The following is a 21,956-nucleotide window of genomic DNA, read 5'->3' on the forward strand; positions in this document are numbered from 1 at the left end:
AGTGTGTTTTTTTATTTTAAACAATGCAAAAAAAATTGTGTCATTCAATAATTTGATTTAGTTTAAAATTTAAATGTTTTTGGACAACCCTACTTTGGAGTCAACAATTTAATATTTTTAGGTGATATTTGAGTATGGGACATTCATTTCCTTGTTTTTTTTATTCGGGTTGAAAGGAACAACCTTCGATGATTGATCACTGAGTTAGATAACATGACACCATTTTCAATCTAAATACTTCAAATCATGTAGCCTAAAAGATATAGTTAACTATTTAGCAGTTGAATATTAGTTATATATCCAATTTATGTGGACCTATCTAAGTTATTCGAATTTTAGGTAGATATTACTATGTGGTTAAACATATTTTGGAATATCGAAGTTAGTTGTAATACATCTTCATGGTCCAAATTCGGTGTTTACAAGGTTTATTGGATAGCCTTTTTCGTGCTAGCCAACTTAGAAAGAACGTCAACACGGTCACTGTGTTCTTTGGCACATAATTGATTCCAAATTGATCAAATTGCCCCATCTTTAGCAATATGATAGTATTTTTGCAGGTAAAGTTTCTTAGCTTTGTAATCACCGTTTATTTGTTCGTTGATTAATTGAGAATCGCTCTAACTCTTGAGTTATGCCAAATTCGCAAGCAAGTCTTGGTCCAGTGATCAAGGTGATGTTTCAAACTCCATTCAAGAATTTAAAATGAATCCAAGAAAAAAACCATTCGAGAAGAAGAATCAACAAGAAAAATTAAAGAAGAAAGAATTCAAGAAGTATAGAAACAGATAGGAAGAAGAAGAAGAAAATCAAATAAGATCAATGTTTAAACATTTCTGCTGCACACAGTACCTTTGTCTGTCAATCACATTAGTATTTTATAACTTTTTGTTATGCTATTTGTTGGTTGTTGTTATCTTATGGTAAGAGTTTTGAAACAAAATTAGTGTAAAATGAAAATTGTTAGTTGTAGTAAAAGGATCAAAAGTATGAGAAGAAAAGAAAAAGAATAATAAGATTTCCTTCATTTACAGTTTCACACCTGATTCTCACCATGCATTACCAGGAATGAAGCAAACAACATCCCATAGAATTCCTACTCAAACCAAAAAGGAATTATTCTCAACCCAAAAGCTAAATGAAACTTTGAAACTTAATAAAAGGAACTTAATCACAATTCTTTTATTCATTCAATCCATTTCCACAACTTCTAGCAATAGAAAAATCTGAAACTCAGTCGAAAGGAAATCACAGCTGCAATGGAAATCAATGCTGCTGAAGCTGCTACCAATCGCTCCTATGAGGATTTTGAACCTTACTGCAAATGGCTTACACAGGAAGGACAAGTGATTCTTGAGATTAATTTGAAGGGTACCTGTTAAATTTCCTTTTTATTTGGATGATTATAGTGTTTATTAGAAAAACTAATAATTGAAATTATAATCAGTTTTAGATCCTATATTCAATCTGCACTAGGTTTTATCATGATTTTTAACTTTTGATCTTTTTAAAAAAAAAATCAACTGTCATTAGTGCCTTTTATTCTCTAAAATTTACCCCTTTATTGCAAATCATATCTTGAGTCAATTTGTTATCTATTAGAATTAGATGTTGGAGACTCCATAAAGAAAATAAAATACTTATAAGTAGTAAAGACAGTTCCTTTTTTTTATAGTTTTTTTAAGTTGAATCAGAAAAAAATAAAACTTATGGTGTCCCTTTTTTCATATTTGACAATTATAATTATGAATCACTTAATAATTTTCCTAAACTTTCCATCTATAACAATAAAAATAGAAAAATATTAATAATAATATGAATTTTATTCTAATACTTTATTAACAAAAAAAAATGGAATCCCATTGAACCTTTGTGAGTTTTGTACCTATTATCATAACAACCTCCATCAATTACACGATAGGATCGTCGGTAGACACTGTTTTCTTCTACTCCAAATGTAGGTTTGCTTGACATTGTTGCTACACAAAAAGAATCAGTGACAATAGTTAGGATATTATATGTAATGATATTATATATATCCCAAAGTGTCTGATGTTAGTCTCACTAGATGTCTAGGTCAAACAGTTTGCAATGCAAGTGACAACCTCCGATGTCGACACAACAATTACAACATCACTATAACGGACCTTTACCAAATTTACCAAATGAGAGGGGAGATACACACTTTGTAATTTGGTGGCTTCATAACACTTCTCAAGGGCAACCAAACAAGGAGAAGAATCATAATCAATGTATAATTCTATTTCACTAGTGGAACCAACATTATCCCTCGATGATTGAGCCTTTATAATCAAGCCTTTGTGAGAAAGAACAAGAGAGGAAGAGAGAAAAGGAGAGACAAAATTGTATTATTAAGAGAAACATATTGTATTATACAACAAAAGAAAAGATAGAAGACTAAGTATATATACAAAGAATGAGAAAATCTGTAAGTGACTGATAGTTACTAATGTCTTATTATCCCCAGTTGGGTTACTGTTAAGTAGGATATCGTTGATGTTGTTATATCGTCCTATATCTCTTGTAGGTGCTATATATAAAATAATTATGAAGGTGTTGTCTTGTCGTATTAAGAAAGTTCTCTCAGAGGTTATTGATGTCAGCCAATCGGCTTTTTTAAAAGATAGAGGATTGCTTGACGGTGTCCTCGTGGCCAACGAGGTAGTTGAGAAGTTACGGAGGTCTGGGAGGAGTGACTTGTGTTTGAAGGTGGATTATGAGAAGGCTTACAACTCAGTAAGATGGGATTTCGTTTACTATATGATGCGCAGATTGGGGTTCCACCGTAGGTGGATCATGTGGGTTAAAGGGTGCCTGGAGTTGGCAACGATTTCTGTTTTGGTAAAAAGAAGCCCCATGACGGAATTCAAACCATCAAGAGGACTGAGGTAGGGAGATCCCTTAGCCCTATTCCTTTTCCTCATAGTAGTTGAAGGGTTGGCTCGGTTAGTAAGACAGGCAACCAATGTGAACTTACTCAAAGGGGAAGGTATGAAGAAACGAGGTTGATACTTGTGTGTTACAATTTGCGGACGATACCCTCTTTTTGTGCAAAGATTCTTACCACAATGTGCTCACAATCAAAATAATTCGTAGGTGTTACGAGATTGCTTCTGGGCTGAAAATCAACTTCCATAAATCTAAGTTGGCTGGCTTAAATGTTGATAGAACATTCATTGAGTGTTATGCAATTGCTCCCTGGTGAGGGTACCATTCAAATACCTGGGGTAGAAGTAAGAGGTAGTCCAAGAAAGAAGCAGTTTTAGGAGCCTGTACTTGACAAGTTAAGTAATAAGCTCTATGCATGGGAAGGGAGGTTCTTGTCGCTTGCGGAAAGAATATGTCTTATAAAGTCGGTTCTAATAGCCATTCCACTTTTCTACCTGCCTCTCTTTAAAGCCCCAGTTTATCATAAAAGTATTAGTATCCAAAGGAGGTTCCTTTGGGTGTGGGGAAGTGAAAAGAGTTATTTCTTGGGTTAGCTGGGACACTGTGTGCAAATCTAGGGAGGAAGGCGGGTTGGGAATTAAAGACGTTAGATTGTTTAATAGTTCTCTCTTAGCAAAGGAGAAATGGCAGTTAGTAAGGAATGAACAAAGAAAGTGAAAAGACATCTTGGAGTCGAAATACGGTTTGGATCCAAACCGTAGACATGTTCACATGAAATTCCAATCCTGGTGGTGGAGAGATCTTTCCAAAGTTTGTGGTGAGGGTGAAAAGTAGGTTGGTTCCAAGAAGCTTTACTCTAGAAAGTTGGTTCCGGGGGTAAAGTTAGATTTTGGGAGGACAATTGGCTTGATAGATGTAACCTCAGTTTTATGTACCCTAGACTTTATGCTATATCTTTGGATCAGGGGAGGACAGTGGGAGAGGTAGGTGTTTGGGAAGCCTCAACATGGAATTGGTGGTTAAGGTGGAGGAGAGTCAAGTTTATTTGGAAAGTTGTACAAGAGGAAGATATGATTAGAAAAATCTCTATGTGTACTATTAATAGAGGGCTACAGGGGGATATCTCAGGGGACTAGCAGCTCGAGTCCCTAGTGACTACCACGACATCTTCAATCAGTTTTGGCAAGCTAAATCTTTCCCTAATGTGCGTTCTACGAGAATTCTCTTGAATAAAATGTCAACTAGGAGTAGTCTGATCAGGAGAGGGGTGGTTGTTGATTCAGTTACTTGTGAGATGTGCCAAGGTTCGGAAGAGACGACTCAACACCTTTTCTTAGAGTGTAAAGTTGCTGAAAGGGTATGGTCAATGTGCTATAGATGGATAGGTATCCTATTTGTCCAAAATAAGGATTTGAAGACTCATTTTTAAAAATTTCTATCTGGGTCATATGAGCGTTAAGTAGAATCTGATTTAGAAGGGCATGTGGATGGCAGTTATGAGGGTCATATGGGAATAAAGGAACTCAATATTTTTAAGCAAGGAAAACCTGATGCGGAAGAAATATTTCATTTAGCACAACTTAGAGCATGGCTATGGTTGAATCACAAGGTACAATCGTTCACGTACTCCTTTTCGGATTGGCATTTGAATCCGGAGCTATGCATTAAAAGCTACAGGTAATATAGAAGGTTATGTTTCCTGGTTCTTTGTAGTAGGTTGGAAAGGGGGTTTAGTAAGTGTTGCTGGTGGAGAGTCTTTGTTCTGTGTTACTGATCCGTTCAGATGGCTTCCCAACTAGAGAAGGATTTGATGCAGCTCCTTGGTGCTCCTCTTTTATGCTGTTGTGTTTTGGATTGTTTTTTGCAGCTCCAACTGGCTATATAGCAGTTCTATATGCTATAAATGGTGAGGATTATGCTGTTAATTAGGCAAAATTCCATGCCATCTCCAATCTGGGTTAAGGTGCTACCTACCTTTGGTTTTTTGGTATGCCTAAGGTTGAAGGAAAAAAAGAAGAATTCAGGACAGTAGCAGTCATATGTTACTACTGTAAGGGTGGTTCTGTCTTATGAGGAAACTGTTTTTTTTTTTTATTGGAAGAATTGGAAGCTTTCTTTTGGATGCAGGGTTCTCTGTTTTTGCTGCAGAGAAGTTTGAGCTTGATACCATGTGAGAAAGAACAATAGAGGTATACAGAAAAGGAGAAACCGAATTATATTATTGAGAGAAACATATTGTATTACCAAAAATAGAAGACTATGTATATATACAAAGTCATGAGAAAAACTATAACTTCCAGTTACTAATGTGTTCTAACTCCAACACTTTGTGTTCAATTAAATACATTATTCGTGAGTTCAACCAAACTTGATTCTACCTGTATTATTGATTTATTTAGTTTAGGATTTTGCTGCATATGTACCATTCTATTCTGTGTTAGCGAATTCTTACTAAAAAAATAAAGTTATTAGCTAAGAACCTGAATAAATTATGATCCATTAGATCATTTTATTACAATTGTTCTATTTGAAAGAGAAAAAACTGATGCAGAGGTGCTAAAACCATGACAACAAATAGATTCTGTTTTGTATAGACTTAATGCAATAAATATAGGAGATAATTTTCTTATTTACAATATAAAATTGACCTATAATTACAAAGATCCCAATTAAATAAGAAAACAAATAATAAAACATAAAATAAAAAGAAATCCAAATAGATAATCTATGACACTCTAAAATAGTCTGAGATAGAAAGATGTTAGATATTTCTCAGATTTTTTAACAGTTCTCAATAGCATGAAATGAATGAAATATGATGAAGTTAATGAGGTATTTGACTCTTTAAACTTGTGTCTTCTTGACATTACTAATACCTGCATCATAAAGGATTGCATACTAGAACAATAAACCCTTATCCTACTGGGTTAGATCAAAACCTGTGTGTTTGATTCCTGTAAGGAATATTGAGTCTCACAACAGTTTAAGATCAACACAACAGATTTTTATTAATCTTTTTAAAACTCATTTAGAAAAACCAAAACCAACATGAGTATATGTATGTTCAATATACTCTAAAACAGAACCACTCTTTTTGCTCTTAAATCTAGGGAATCATAAAGAAAACATAGAAAATAGGTTAATTGATGATACTAAAAGAACTAAATGAAGGGTGAGAAGTAATAGAGTATACGTTCTCCCAAGTCCTAATCGACCTTAAAAAATTCTCAGAAAAATTCCTTGAATTTTAGACCTCTTTCTGAATTGGGATGCCATATTATCACTTGGCAGACTTATACAACATGCATGAATGGTTTTATTTTATTTTATTTGTTATTAGAGTACTTTTATATCATAATTATAATTCTTGTCCTATGTTCAGTTAATTAGATGTGAACAAACATGTATGTAATCTCTATTTTATCTTTAAAATGTCTAATTTTTTTAGTGTACCAAAGTATAAAGAAAAAGAAAAATCAGGATTGAGAAAAAACTAAAAAATAATAGTAAATATTGAATGTGACAAAATAAAACTCACAATTAATCTAAATAAAATCACTTATGTAAAAAAGAAATGTTTTACATTTCAGAAAATATTGTTGCAAAAAAGATTTTCTATATATAAAATATGTGAGTTTATATTATATAATCTTATAAAATGAATTGATAATTATTGTGTTGACTATTGACCAAAAGAGAAGCAAATTAGAAAGACAGTAAGAAAGATTTTTTTCCAATGTTTCACGCGCTTATTGTACAACAGGCAGGACCCACGTTATTTATAGTTTGGCATTTTCATATTTATTCAAAGTTTGATTTCATTTGCATAACCATTATCACTGTATAGACTTTGTTGTAATGGCAACTCCAAGTTCCCATGGATTCACATATGATGTGTTCCTGAGCTTTAGAGGGGAAGACACGCGTTATGCTTTCACTGCCAATCTCTTCAAAGCTCTTAGTGACAAGGGAATTCACAGTTTCTTTGATGATGACAAACTTGAAAGCGGAGAAGAAATAACAGCAACACTTGTGAAGGCAATTGAAGAGTCTAGGATTGCCATAGTTGTCCTCTCTCACAACTATGCTTCTTCCTCCTTTTGCTTGGATGAACTCGCTACCATCCTTCACTGCAAGACTAAAGGCCTCTTGGTTATACCCGTCTTTTATAAGGTAGATCCTTCTCATGTAAGACACCAGAAAGGTAGCTATGAAGAAGCACTGGCTAAGCTTCAAAAGAGGTTCAAAGCTAAGAAGGAGAAGCTGCAGAAATGGAAGATGGCTCTGCGTCAAGTTGCTGACTTGTCTGGCTGTCACTTCCAAGACGGGTACACCACTGTACTAATCTCTTACTTTATAATTTTTGTTGGATTATGTATTATTTCTCTAATGATTTAATGTTAAAATTCCCACGATAAAACTTACAATTACTAAGACATGGACAAAAGGGCTTAATTTTAGCTTCATTTAAACCTTTTTGTTTGAAATAGTGATGGATACGAATACAAGTTTATTGGGAATATTGTGGACTCGGTCTGCGACAAGATTAATCCTTGTCGTTTACATGTTGCGGATTACCCAGTTGGACTAGGGCCGCAAGTGCTACAACTAAGGAAGCTTCTGAATGTTGAATCTGGTGATGGATTCCACATGATAGCTATCCATGGAATGGGAGGGATAGGAAAAACAACACTCGCTCTAGCAGTTTATAATTTCATTGCTGTCTGTTTTGATGCTTCTTGTTTTCTTCAAAACGTGAGAGAGAAATCAAACAAACATGGGCTAGAACACCTCCAAAGCATCCTTCTTTCAAAAATACTTGGAGTGAAGGACATCAACTTAGCAAGTGAGCATGAAGGAATTTCAGTGATACAACAAAGGTTGAAGCGAAAGAAGGTTCTCTTGATTCTTGATGACGTTGACAAGTGCGAGCAGTTACAGGCACTGGCAGGAAGCCCTGATTGGTTTGGTCCCGGCAGCAGGGTCATCATCACAACTCGAGATACACAACCGCTGGCATCTCATCAGGTGAAAAGAGCATATAAGGTCAAGACATTGAACAGAAAGGATGCTCTTCAGTTGCTCACGTGGAAAGCTTTCAAAACGGAACAAGTTGATCCAAGTTATGTGGAGGTCTTGAATCGTGTAGCAACTTATGCTTCTGGCCTTCCATTGGCTTTGGAAGTAATTGGTTCCAACCTGTTTGAAAAAAGTGTGGAACAATGGAAATCTGCTATCAATCAATATAAAAGAATTCCCAATAGTCAAATTCTAGAAAAACTTAAAGTAAGTTTTAAGGCTTTGGAGGAAGAAGAGAAGAGTGTTTTTCTTGACATTGCTTGTTGCTTCAAAGGATATAAATTGACAGAGGTTGAAATTATGCTTCGTGCTCTTTATGATGACTGCATGAAACATCATATCGAAGTGTTGGTTGAAAGATCTCTCATAAAGATAAATCAGGATGGAACAGTTAAATTGCACAACTTGATTGAGGAAATGGGCAAACAAATTGACCAGCAAGAATCACTGAAAGAGCCAGGGAAGCGCAGGAGATTATGGTCACCTAAAGATATAATTCAAGTTCTAAAACACAACAAGGTGAGTGAGACTCATGAATATCTTGATTTCCATTTTTTGTCTCATATGGTCACGTTATACTTTAACAGGGAACTAGTGAAATTGAAAGGGTGTGTCTGGATCTCTTCACATCAGACAAAAGAGAAATGGTGGAATGGAATGGAAAGGCCTTGGAGGACATGGAAAACCTCAAAATTCTTATTATTAGACATTGTAAATTTTCCCAAGGTCCCAGTTATTTTCCTGAAAGTTTGAAAGTACTGGAATGGTACCAATATCCTTCAAATTGTTTACCATCTACTTTTCATCCCAACAAACTTCTCATATGCAAGTTACCTTACAGTTGCTTTACCTCATTCGGGTTGCTTGGCTCATCAAAGGCAAGTTTAGAGTGTAAAACTTCCTCACCTTGTAAATTGTTGATTGCCTTCTTATTTCTTTTACCTTATATTTTCTTTCCAGAAGTTCGAGAAGCTAACCATCTTGAATTTTGACAACTGCAAACTTTTAACACGGATACCTGACGTATCTGAGCTTCCAAATTTGGAGAAACTTTCATTTAAAGAGTGTGAGAGTTTAATCGAAGTGCACGACTCAGTTGGTTTTCTGACTAACCTTAAAATATTAAGTGCTGAAGGATGCAAGAAGCTTTGGAGATTTCCACCTCTCAGCTTGGCCTCTCTTGAAATTCTTGAACTTTCCTTTTGTTTCAGTCTTGAGAATTTTCCGGAAATGTTAGGAAAGATGGGACACATAAGGAAACTTAGTCTGCTTAAACTTCCTATAAAAGAATTGCCAGTTTCATTTCAAAATCTTACTGGACTCCATCAGTTATACGTGGACTGTGATTTTGTTCAGTTAAGTAGCATTGTCTTGACGCCTGAACTGTCTGAGCTTATAGTTTATAATTGCAAGGAGTGGAAATGCGTAAAATCTAAAGAGGGTGAAGAAGAAGTGGGCTCAACGGTATCTTCAAATGTAGAATCGTTTTGGTCTTATTCTTACAACCTGGATGATGATTTTTTTTCAAAAGGTTTCACGCAGTTGGCTCAAGTGAGACAAATGTGGCTAGAGAAAAGTAATTTCACATTCCTTCCTGAATGCCTCCGAGAATTTCACAACATGTATGCTCTTGACGTGAGTGATTGCAAACTTCTTGAGGAAATCAGAGGGATTCCACCAAACTTAAAACATTTCAGGGCAATAAACTGTGTATCATTGACTTCCTCAGGTTCCAGCATGCTGTTAAATCAGGTTTTTGTCTTGTTTTTAATGAATTTGATTTCATAATGTATAGTTCATTTAATGAATTCTTGATGAATTGTGACTGACAGCAACTTCACGAGGCTGGAGGGACAGTGTTTGTCTTTCCAGGAGGAAGTATTCCAGCATGGTTGGATAAACAAAGCAAGGGACCTTCAATCTCTTTCTGGTTTCGAAATAAATTCCCTGCAAAAGTTCTTTGTCTTCTTATTGCACCTGTACTGGATGATGTCACTTCAGGATTAGTTAGACCCATGGTGTTAATCAACGGCAAAGTTCAAGAATATCGTTTTCATCGTAAAAAGGGAGGAGTGAAGATGGTGGAATTGGATCATATACACCTCTTTGATCTACGACAGTTACATTTCCATGATGATCTGATGGAAATGGCTTTAGAAAAGGAGTGGAAGCATGTGGAGGTTACGTATGAAGGTTTGTTTGATACCTCACTCATCAAAGCAATGGGAATGCATGCAGTGAAAGAGGAAAGCATGAGCATGGAGGACATTCGATATGATGATCCTTACACCATCACAAAAGTGTGGCCATGCAAGTTTTTAGTAGTTTTTCTTCTTTTCTTTTCTCACCTTTTGTTTGCTCTTATTTTATTTACAACTCTCATGAGTGGCTAGATCTAGCAGAATGTAACCTTTCATAGTTGGCTTATGACTCAAGAACACAACTTTTCGAGCCTTGGAACCAATTTTCTTCTATGTTATTGCTAGGTGGATGCATAGCAGAGACACCCAAACACCTTGAGGAGTTCTAAATCTGACTTGAATCCATAGTCATGCTGTGAGGAGAAGCATTGTTAAAGAGAGGCGCAGGGATCTAATTAGTTAGTTAAGTAGCGGTTTAAGCAATTTTTGGGAACCTGGGAATGAAATAGCAGAGCCGTGACTATGTTCAAAAGATGTTGATGTCTTTTTTTTAATCGACCATTCTGTTTTGGAGTTTGGAAACAACTTTTCTGGTGAACAATGCCCTTGGTAGCATAGTAATAAAATATCATGAACTTTGCTCCATTATCAAACCTGATAATCTTCACCTTCTTATCAAATTGAGTCTAAACTGTGGTAATGAAATTTTGAAAAAGGTGCTAACTTCAAATTCAAATCTCATCATAATGGTCCAAACATGTCCATGGTCATCTAGAAAAGTTAGGAAATAGTCTTGCTTGTGGATGCTAGGTTTTGAAAATGGCCCTCAAATATCAGTATGTAAAAGCTTAAAAGCGGAAGTTTTTTTTTTAATTAGCAATGAATTAATAGAATAAAATGAAACACTTCAATAGTCTCTCAACCTTTATACATAAATCCCTCTTAATTTAGGCATTCAACAAACAAAGGAGAGTTAAGTGACACACCACTTAACTCAAGAATCTTTTTTTTTATCAGCAAAGAATGAAATTAAATTAAGAGGGATACAAACGGGGTATCCCAACCCTTTTACATAAACCAAACCACATTAAGAATCTCCAAGAATAAAAAGATGAACAAACACCCCAGAAGTGCATAAGCTAGACATCCTATTCCAGCTAGCACCGTGCTCGTATTCGAATGCTATAAGCACTGCAAACTGCAGCTACAAAACCATCAAAATACACCAAAATATTGGTTATCTCCACCACCTCATTGACATTCCTTCTACCCAGCTTGCAGTGGCACGATTGTAGCACTTGTCACAGAATTAATCACTTCAATGCAGCATCTTCCATTCGCTCCTTTTTGGACTTTGGCTTCCCCCTGTTTGCTCCTTTTAAGCTCACTTTTATCAGAAACCAACTTCCTACTTGCCAGGGTTCATCTCGCACTTAGATTGGTTGGAGTTTACAACTTCGACTTACACAGAACCCTGAACCAGCTTACACCCTACCTCTATTGGTCTGTTAAAAGACACATCAAAACAGAATCCTCCATCATGTCCTTAACATTCTTTTTGACTCCCTTGCATACAAGCACATATGTCCTTTCCATCTTGCACCAGCTGCAGGTCATGACAAACCCACCAACACCTCCAACCAACTATAAATCCAGTATAGGCTGTAGTCTTAAAACTCTTGGCATCTAGGAGTCCTAATTATAACTTATAATGCAAAGCATTGGATTAAGAATCCAGTCTACGAAAGAATAAGTAAAGGAATGCACCTTGTGCTTCATCCAAAGCCAGGATTTGAGTTGAGCCTTCTGAAACACCTCCTCCGCATCTACTAGCCCTTTTTTGAATACAATCAGGTTCCTTTGGTCCCAGATACACCTAATAATAGATGCCCAAACACCTTTCCATACCAGGTTTTGCTTCTTGCTAGCATTGCTCAGATAAAAACTCATAAAGTGCAGATTTAAATCATTCTGTTGAACAGAAGAGATACCTATCCATTTGAAGCACAAGGACCATACCCTTTGTGCGCATTTACACACCAAGAAGATATGTTGACAAGAGTCCTCCTTAAGTTGACACATTGCACATAGCGTAGATTCCATCATCACCCCTCTCCTACTCAAACTCACCCTTGTTGGGATTCTATCCAGCAGCACTCTCCAAGCTGTCACGATCACATTTGGGAATGCCTTAGTCTTCCAAAGGAGATTAAACACATCGGATTGGGTTCCACAAGACTGCTTGGCAAGGCACTCATAAGCAGAATTCACAGAAAAAAGGCCTAGTTCTTCCTTCCCCCACACCTGCATCTTAAAGTATTTAAATAGACCGAGTCCCAAGAAAACTGGTTTTGCACAAAACCAGCAGAATCAGAAACTTGATGGCTAGGTAGCTGTTGGAATTTTAGCAAGCTAAAGGCTAGGTGTAAAAAAACTCCCTCCCTTCCCATTGCATCAATTCAAGATCAACATTTGTAATGCCAAAGTGATGCCCGGACCTTGCTGCCAATCTACTTTCGTGGCCATTTCGCTAACTCACAGCACCCTTCACTTTCTTAATTCTTCTTACTTCATGTCATAACATTTTCTTTGCTTCCTCCATAACTACATACCAGCAGTTTGGATCATATTTGTATCCTTCTATTACATCTCCGCACATCCACGTATGTTAAGCACCAGGAACTGGTCTACCAACCACAAAACGTGCATAACAGGCCTACAAAAATTGCAAAGCATTGACCAACATTTGGACATGGGCCTACAGGTTATATTTATGGTCTTGCAGACCCCACAACAAACCTGCATAAACCAGAAACCTGTAAGTGACTTCTTGAGATACAAAAGGCCAAGATAACATTGTCGTGAGCTGCAGCAAAAGATTGCTGCCTCTTACACCTTGGCACACCAGAAAACCACACCAGCATCCACACCCATGACAGAGATCCACTTCATGAAAACCCCTGTACCATCTCTTCTCAAGGCATTAGCACTTTTGATCCATCCAGCTGCCCAAACCTGACAGCATCTCCACCCTACCAGCTTCCTTCCTCCACAACCTCTTCTCTTAAACAGCCCTACACAATACCCAGCCAAACCCCTACTTCTCCCACATTCTTCCATTGATCTAGGGATATTGAAAACAACCTCGGAAAAGCGTCTTTCAAACTTTTGTTACCTCCCCAGATACCATTCCAGAAACTAATTGTATCTCCTGCTCCCACTCTCCATCCTGTTTCATTTCTAAACCACCCATTTCCTTCTCCCTCACCGCATGCTTTGGATAAATCTCTCCACCACCAGGACATAAGATTTACTTGTTGTCTGTTGTGATCAGGCTCCATTCCGTACTTAGACATCAACACCTCTTTCCATCTCCCACTTTCTTCCAACATAAGACGCCATTTCCATTTAGCAAGGAGTGCATCATTGAATTTTCTAATGTCTTTAAATCCCAGCCCTCCCTCCTCCTTCGGACATCACAACTTCTCCTAGCTAACCCAAGCAATAGGTTTATTATCCTTCCCCCGCCTCCATAGAAATCTCCTTTGTGTGCTAATAATGCTTTTACACACCGATTCTGGAGCCTTAAAAAAGGACATGTAGAAAAGTGGTAAAGTTGTAAACACTGACTTAATAAGACATATTCTTCCTGCCAGTGATAAGTACCTCCCCTTCCAACCACTAAGCCTCTTCTTGATCTTGTTCACAATTGGTTCCCAAAATTGTTTCTTTCTAGGGTTGTCTCCTACTTCCATCCCTAGATACTTAAAGGGAGCCTTCATTTGTGTACAATTAAGAGTTTTGGCAAAATAGACAAGAAAGTTCCTATCAACATTTAAACCTTATAACTTCGATTTGCGTAAGTTAATCTTCAACCTAGAGGCTAGCTCATAGCATCTCAAAATAGCTTTTATCGCCACAACATTACTGTAATTATCTGTACACATAAAAAGTGTATCATTCGCAAATTACAACATACAAATCTCTATCTCACTCCTTCCAACCTTCATTCCTTGAAGAAAATTTGCTCTTAGAGCTTGTCTCACTAACCCAGCTAGCCCTTCTACAACAATGATAAAGAGAAACGACGCTAGCGAGTCGCCCTGCCTAAGTCCTCGCATGGGTTTGAATTCGGATGTAGGGCTTCCATTGACCAAAACAGAGACTGTAGCCGATTCCAAACACCCTCTTATCCACTCAATCCACTTACTTGGGAAACCCAACTTCTTCATCATGTCATAAAGGAATTCTCATCTTACCGAGTCATACGTCTTTTCGTAATATTTGAACATTCCTTCCAGCTTGATCTAAAAGTGGTTACACCCAGTTCCCATAGGCCACGCTTTCGCCGATGCCTCAGCGGAGTGGAAAATCTCTCCCCCGCTTCTTCACCTACAACTCCATACAATTGTGACAGCGGCAGCTGCAGATCACTGTCCCTGCCCTCATCTTCACCTACTACTCCATTCAAATTTGAACGCGAGATCCGCAAATCACTGCCTTTACCTTCCTCTGACGACCAATTAGCTGTTAGCATTAAACTCAAAGTCGTCATCAGTTTTATTTAGAAATTTGAATGGTTAATAATTATTAGCTTTAATCATAGTTTTGAATGTCATTTATATTGTGATTTTAAATGTAATTTATAGTATAGCTTTGATGAGAGAGAATGTAGAATTTGAAAAATCTATTGTAAGACTATGTACAGAGACGGTATTCTTATCTGAACAGTAGCAGTGAAATACAAGATTTATTCTCTATTCACAAATTGGTATCAAATCTATGGCCAGTATAACCAATAATATGTCTCTTCCTAAATTAACAAAGATGGCCAATTATGACAATTGGAGCATCCAAATGAAAGTCCATCTAGGATCTCAAGATTGTTGGGAGGTGGTTCAACAAGGTTTTGAAGAACCAGAAAATACTACTGGTTACTCGATGACCCAAATCAAAGTGTTGAAAGAGACACGATCGAAAGATAAGGCAGCTTTGTACATGTTGTATCGAGTTATTGATGAGGTAATCTTTAAGAAGATTGTTGGTGCATCCACTTCAAAGGAAGCATGGGACATCTTGGAAAAGGCGTTCAAGGGTGCAGTCTGAGTTAAACAAATGCGGCTTCAAACTCTACGAGGTGAGTTGGAGGCCATGAAGATGAAGGAGTCATAAGATGTATCTTGTTACATCACTCGTGTGCAAACGATAGCCAATCAACTTAAACGCAATGGAGAAACTCTCATGGATGCAAGGGTCGTGGAGAAGATTCTTCGTCATTGACGGATGACTTTGAAAATTTTGTATGTTCAATTGAGGAGTCAAGAAACTTGGAAGAGATGACCATTGATGATCTCTCAGGTTCTCTTGAAGCACATGTACAACGAAAAAAGAAAAAGAAGCAATAAGTCTTTGAGGAAGCCTTACAAGCAAAGATGATCATAAAGGAAGACAAGGTGATCTACGGGCAACATAACCGAGGGAGAGGACATGGACGCGGAGGTCGTGGTCATGGAAACAACAATGAAGAAAAGGGACAAAACTGACGTGGACGAGGTCATGATCGTGGTGGTCATTCACATCGTTCAAATGTTGAATGTTACAAAATTGCTTCTAAGTATACAAAATTGGCAATGGATACAAAAGGCAAATACGTGCTACCAACATGGAAAAAAAATAAACATATACGAAGCTTCATAGGAAACTCAATCATGCTGATCCACAATCTTAGGTTTTTTTTATACCAATTTATTAGGTTTGATTTATACGAGTTGAAATACTATTCCTATTTATTATATTATTTATTATTGATAAAAAAAAAAGGAGAGATATAAAGATACAATATGACATTTTAGAAACAGTACAAAATTAATTTAGAATCATAAATATAAACAAAAATAAGAGAAGAGAGAAGGTAGAAAATGCAGAGAGAAAAAAGAATGAGATTGACAATATTAATAATTTAAAAACACATGGCTAAACTAACCATGTTCTAATGATAGTTGCCTATATTAAATACAACTAAAGACCACACTTTTATTATTTGAGATCACATGTTTTTTTTTAAAAGGTCATTGTCACTAAATTGTGACAACATTTATGATCCGAAAGACGTCGTCTATTTTAGTTGATGACCCAATTATACATTTTAAACCACATTTAAATTAAACCACTTTTAGATCACAATTTATTATTTAAAAACACATTTTAAAAACAACACTTAAATTTTTTTATATAATTAATTAATAGTATCATAAACGTGATCTTTATTGATCTTTGAACCACATTTATATAATGTTGACTAAAGTAACAAAATAAGCAAGTGAACAAAGTTCCACACAAAATTTACAAGCTAATAAGAGGTTTTTATTCAAACTTTTTTCATTTTCTCAAGGTCTTAGATTTAGGTTATACAATTGAACTTACGGGACACTGTGGATATCAAGATTTTGATATGCAGAAAAGCAAACAAGAATAGCATCACATTTCAAATCAAGATAAACTATTTTTATTTTAAAAAATATTATTTAGTAGATTAAGTTTTAAATTGGTAGAAAATTCATTATAAATGTGTAATATCTTTTAGAGTACATAAGTAAAAAAGAAAAAGAAAAATCAGGATTGAGCAAAAACTAAAAAATAAAGTAAATAATGAATACGACAAAAAAAAAACTCACAATTAATCTAAATAAAATCACTTATGTAAAAATAAATTTACATTAAAGAAAATATTGTTGCAAAAAATATTTTCTATATATAAAATATGTGATTTTATATTGTATAATCTTTATAAAATGAATTGATAATTATTGTGTTGACTATTGACCAAAAAGTGAAGCACGTTAGAAAGACAGTAACAAAGATATTTTTCAAAAGTTTCACGCGTTTATTGTACAACAGGACCCACGCTATTTATTCTCTGCTACTTCGGTCTTCCATTTTCACATTTATTCAAAGTTTGATTCCATCTGCATAACCATTATCACTCTATAGAGTTTGTTGTAATGGCAACTCCAAGTTCCCATGGATTCACCTATGATGTGTTCCTCAGCTTTAGAGGAGAAGACACGCGTTATGATTTCACTGCCAATCTCTTCAAAGCTCTTTCTGACAAGGGAATTCACACTTTCTTTGATGATGACAAACTTGAAAGTGGAGAAGAAATAACAGCAACACTTCTCAAGACAATTGAAGAGTCTAGGATTGCCATAGTTGTGCTCTCTCACAACTATGCTTCTTCCTCCTTTTGCTTGGATGAACTCGCTACCATCCTTCACTGCAAGACTAAAGGGATGTTGGTTATACCCGTGTTTTATAAGGTGGATCCTTCTCATGTAAGACATCAGAAAGGTAGCTATGAAGAAGCACTGGCTAAGCATCAAAAGAGGTTCAAAGATAAGAAGGAGAAGCTGCAGAAATGGAAGGTGGCTCTGCGTCAAGTTGCTGACTTATCTGGCTATCATTTTAAAGATGGGTACCCACCTTACCAATCTTTTTACTTTATAACTTTTATTGGATCATGTTTTAGTTCTCTAATGATTTAACGTTATTTAAATCCAAAAAGAAACACTTAACCATTTGACAATTACTATAAGTATCAAGAGAACATGGATACAATGCTTCTAGTTTAACTTCATAAAGCTTAACCTTTTTTAGTGTGAAGTGATAAACCCAACAAACTCTTGTTAAAATAAGCTTTAAATGGCTCTGATGCCATATTAAGAAGTGAACTTTAAATCTAACTCAATCTCATAAAAACCGGCTTGAGATTTGCATTCACTTATATAATATGAATCTTTAGTCAGTGTGTAGAATCTCCAACATATGTTTTGTTTTGAAACAGAGATGAATACCAATACGACTTTATTGGTAGAATTGTTGAACGGGTTTCTAGGGAGATTAATCGTGCTCCTTTACATGTTGCGGATCACCCAGTTGGTCTACTGTCACAAGTGCTGAAAGTGAAGAAACTTTTGGATGTTGGATCTAATGATGTTGTCCACATGATAGGGATCCATGGAATGGGAGGGATAGGAAAAACAACACTTGCTCTAGCAGCGTATAATTTAATTGCTGGTGATTTTGATGGCTCATGTTTTCTTCAAAATGTTAGAGAAGAATCAAACAAATATGGGTTAAAACACCTCCAAACCCTCATTCTTTCTGAAATACTTGGAGAGAAGAACATCAACTTAGCAAGTGTGCAACGAGGAATTTCAGTGATACAAGAAAGGCTCCGTAGGAAGAAAGTTCTCTTGATTCTAGATGATGTTGACAACCGAAAGCAGTTACAAGCATTTGCTGGAAGATCCGATTGGTTTGGTCCCGGCAGCAGAGTTATCATTACCACTCGGGACGAACAACTGCTAAAATCTCATGAGGTTGAAAGAACTTATGAGGTGGGGGAATTGAACAAGAATGATTCTCTTCAATTGCTTATATGGAATGCTTTCAAAAGGGAAAATTTTGATCCAAGTTACAAGGATGTCTTGAAACGTGTAGTAACTTATGCTTCTGGTCTCCCATTGGCTTTAGAAGTAATAGGTTCCAACTTGGTTGGAAAAAGTGTGGAGGAATGGGAGTCTGCTATTGAACATTACAAAAGAATTCCTAATCGTGAAATCCTAGGGATACTTAAAGTAAGCTTTGATGCTTTGGGAGAAGAAGAAAAAAGTGTTTTTCTTGACATTGCTTGTTGCTTCAAAGGAAGTAATTTGACAGAAGTTGAACATATACTTGGTGCTCTTTATGATAACAACATGAAACATCATGTTGGGGTGTTGGTAGAAAAATCTCTCATAAAGGTTTGGCGTGGAAGGCGTAGTGTTGTTGAAATGCACGACTTGATTGAGGACATGGGTAGGCAAATTGACCAGCAAGAGTCACCCAAAGAGCCAGGGAAACGCAGGAGATTATGGTTACCTAAAGATATCATTCATGTTTTAAAACACAACACAGTAAGTGATTTGCTTTTATATCTTTGATTCAATATTTTTCTGTCATCTTTTCACATCATAGTATTCTTTTTTCTTGACAATTTGCAAAGTTATTTTGTCTGATTAGAATTTTAAACTTCTCTCAACATGTGGATTTCATTGATTCGTGAATGTGACTTTTGCGTCAACAGGGAACTAGCAAAATTGAAATCATTTGTCTGGATTTGTCTATAAGTGAGAAAGAAGAAACACTAGAATGGAATGCAAACGCGTTCAAAAGGATGAACAACCTTAAAATACTTATTATTAGAAATGTTAAATTTTCTAAAGTTCCCAATTATTTTCCGGAAAGTTTGAGTGTACTGGAATGGCATGGATACCCTTCAAATTGTTTTCCATCAAATTTTCTTCCAAATAAACTCGTCATCTGCAACTTAACTGACAGCATCTTTATGTCATTTGGATTCCATGGCTCGTTGAAGGCAAGTTTAAATAGTGTTTTTCTCATATTGTAAACTAGTAAAAACAATTATTCATTTGATTCTTAATTTTTTGTCTCTCTTTATTTTCTTTGCAGAAGTTCGAGAATCTAACTGTCTTGAATTTTGACCAGTGCAAATTTTTAACACAGATACCTGATATGTCTGATCTCCCAAATTTGGAGGAAGTTTCATTCAAAGAGTGTGACAGTTTAGTTGCGGTTCACGACTCTATTGGTTTTATGACTAAACTGAAAATATTGAATGCGGAAGGTTGCAACAAGCTTATGAGTTTTCCACCTTTGAACTTGCCCACTCTTGAAAGTCTAGAACTTTCATATTGTTCGAATCTAGAGAAATTTCCAGAAATACTAGGAAAGATGGGAAACATAAGGGTACTTCGATTGGAGGAGCTTCCCATAAAAGAATTGCCAGTTTCGTTTCAAAACCTTATTCGACTCGAAGACTTAATCTTGTCATGTGAAATTGTTCACTTACCAAGTAGCATTGTCATGATGCCTGAGTTGTTGGATATTAGTGTTACTAATTGCAAGGGGTGGCAATGGGTAAAATCAAAAGATGGTGAAGATAACATAGGCTCAATGGTTTCTTCAAAGGTAGATTGGTTTTTGGCCTCGTCTTGCAACCTTGATGATCACTTCTTCTCAACAGGTTTCATGCAGTTGGCACAAGTGCGTAGTTTATTTCTAAGGGAAAATAACTTCAAATTCCTTCCTGAATGCATCAAAGAATTTCACAACCTCTACACTATTGATGTGAGTCATTGCAAGCATCTTCAGGAAATTAGAGGGGTTCCACCAAAATTAAAGCGTTTCAAGGCAATAAACTGTATATCCTTGAGTTCCTCGAGCTCAAGCATGTTGCTGAATAAGGTTTTGTCTTGCTTTTTAAATACTTTTCTGATTGATAACACGTAGTGCTCTTGATGTTTGTTATAGCTTTTTTTTTATCAGCAATGTTTGTTATAGCTAATGAGTTCTTTATGAATTATGTATGACTAACAGCAAATGCACGAGGCTCGAAAAACTGAATTCTGGTTTTCAGGAACAAGTATTCCAGACTGGTTTGATCACCAAAGCAGTGGATCTTCAAGTTCTTTCTGGTTTCGTAATAAGTTTCCTGCCAAAGTTCTTTCTCTTCTTATTGCACCTGTAGGTGATAAAGATGAGTTTCATTTCATTAGACCTATGGTGTTCATTGATGGCAAAGTTCAAGAATCAAAATTCTTTTGTTTCAAGGAAATAGAGAGGATGTTTGAATTGGATCAAACATACCTCTTTGATCTACAAGTGCTACCTGTGTATGGTAATTTGTGTGAACTACCTTTAGGAAAGGAATGGAAGCATGTGGAGGTTACATATGAAGGTGTGATAAAGACCTCAATTGTTAAAGCAACAGGAATCCATGTATTCAAAGAGGAAAACAGCATCATGGAGGACATTCGGTTTGATGATCCTTATAGCAACAAGAAAGTAGACAAAGATCTAAATGCTTCTCAATCACAAAACTACTCCTTGTTACAAAGCATAGGTTTGTTCCCCACATGCAAATTTTTCCTAGGTTTTTTTCTTTTTGTTTTCTTGCTTTTATTTTTTATTTTATTACTAGCTTGAGCACCAACTCACATAGGGTATGAATGGGATATTTCCATTTATATATATATATATATATATATATATATATAAATAAATAATGATCTGCTTTGATTCTCATAAACCCAACTTGTGTCCATATTAATCTTTAATCATGAATGTATCTTCATCATTTTAGGCCTTTTCAAGTTTTATATTTTTATAATTGTTTTTCTAGTTTCTAAATTATTTATGCTAATAATAACAAAATTATATTAAATTACATCTTCAATATGTTAAGATTTGGAGGGTTTATATTTGCTAGAACCATACTCTAGTGATAACAATTGTGAATGTGTTATCTTCCATGTTATCTTAAATGTTTTAGGAATAAGAAAAGTAAGGTTGTGTTGACGGACTAGAATAAGGGATGTAGCCAACCTTTTATTGCAAGACAATCATGTATTGTTGTAAAAACTCCACAATAGCATGGTTATGTCTGATGATAAAATTATTCCTACCTCTAGTCCTAAGTATTTATTTTTCAAAAAAGTTACACATTCCATTAAGTTGGGTATATTCTCATATTGGTTGTCAAATAATATGGAAAAATATTATACACTAGTCGCAGTATTGTCAAAGTCCCAATAGTCTTCATCGTTGTCATCATGCTCTTAATCATCTTCACTTGATTCATTCACGTCATCATTATCACGTATTGGTTCGATAATATCACCATTGACCAATTCAAGAACCGATGTGTCAACTAATTGATGGAGGACCATCTAAAGAACACATATTGAACTGAATAGGACTAAAAAA

At 35.8% G+C, this 21,956-nt stretch overlaps 3 protein-coding genes across 6 annotated transcripts; 2 read left to right on the forward strand and 1 right to left on the reverse strand.

The window, feature by feature from the left end:
• Positions 1 to 6,717: 6,717 nt before the first annotated feature.
• Positions 6,718 to 10,775, forward strand: LOC137837846 (disease resistance protein Roq1-like). Its single transcript, XM_068646998.1, has 5 exons — positions 6,718 to 7,238; positions 7,401 to 8,508; positions 8,577 to 8,867; positions 8,950 to 9,741; positions 9,822 to 10,775. Exons 1-5 carry the CDS (start codon positions 6,769 to 6,771, stop codon positions 10,380 to 10,382), a joined length of 3,222 nt encoding a protein of 1,073 aa, XP_068503099.1. The 5' UTR covers positions 6,718 to 6,768; the 3' UTR covers positions 10,383 to 10,775.
• A 3,197-nt stretch (positions 10,776 to 13,972) lies between these two features.
• Positions 13,973 to 14,365, reverse strand: LOC137838893 (uncharacterized mitochondrial protein AtMg01250-like). Its single transcript, XM_068648103.1, has 2 exons — positions 14,110 to 14,365; positions 13,973 to 14,067 (listed from the first exon to the last, which is right to left on the reverse strand). Exons 1-2 carry the CDS (start codon positions 14,363 to 14,365, stop codon positions 13,973 to 13,975), a joined length of 351 nt encoding a protein of 116 aa, XP_068504204.1.
• A 2,703-nt stretch (positions 14,366 to 17,068) lies between these two features.
• Positions 17,069 to 21,336, forward strand: LOC137837844 (TMV resistance protein N-like). 4 transcript variants are annotated; one of them, XM_068646994.1, is made up of 5 exons: positions 17,069 to 17,601; positions 17,971 to 19,084; positions 19,255 to 19,545; positions 19,641 to 20,435; positions 20,568 to 21,336. In XM_068646994.1, exons 1-5 carry the CDS (start codon positions 17,132 to 17,134, stop codon positions 21,174 to 21,176), a joined length of 3,279 nt encoding a protein of 1,092 aa, XP_068503095.1. In that variant the 5' UTR covers positions 17,069 to 17,131; the 3' UTR covers positions 21,177 to 21,336. The 4 variants fall into 4 exon arrangements, with proteins under 4 accessions (XP_068503095.1, XP_068503096.1, XP_068503097.1 ...); XM_068646995.1 differs by lacking the exon at positions 19,255 to 19,545; XM_068646996.1 differs by lacking the exon at positions 19,255 to 19,545 and having other exon boundaries at positions 19,677 to 20,435.
• Positions 21,337 to 21,956: the final 620 nt, after the last annotated feature.

This window comes from Phaseolus vulgaris, chromosome 4 (assembly GCF_000499845.2).
Source record: "Phaseolus vulgaris cultivar G19833 chromosome 4, P. vulgaris v2.0, whole genome shotgun sequence".
Classification (NCBI taxonomy): Eukaryota; Viridiplantae; Streptophyta; class Magnoliopsida; order Fabales; family Fabaceae; genus Phaseolus; species Phaseolus vulgaris.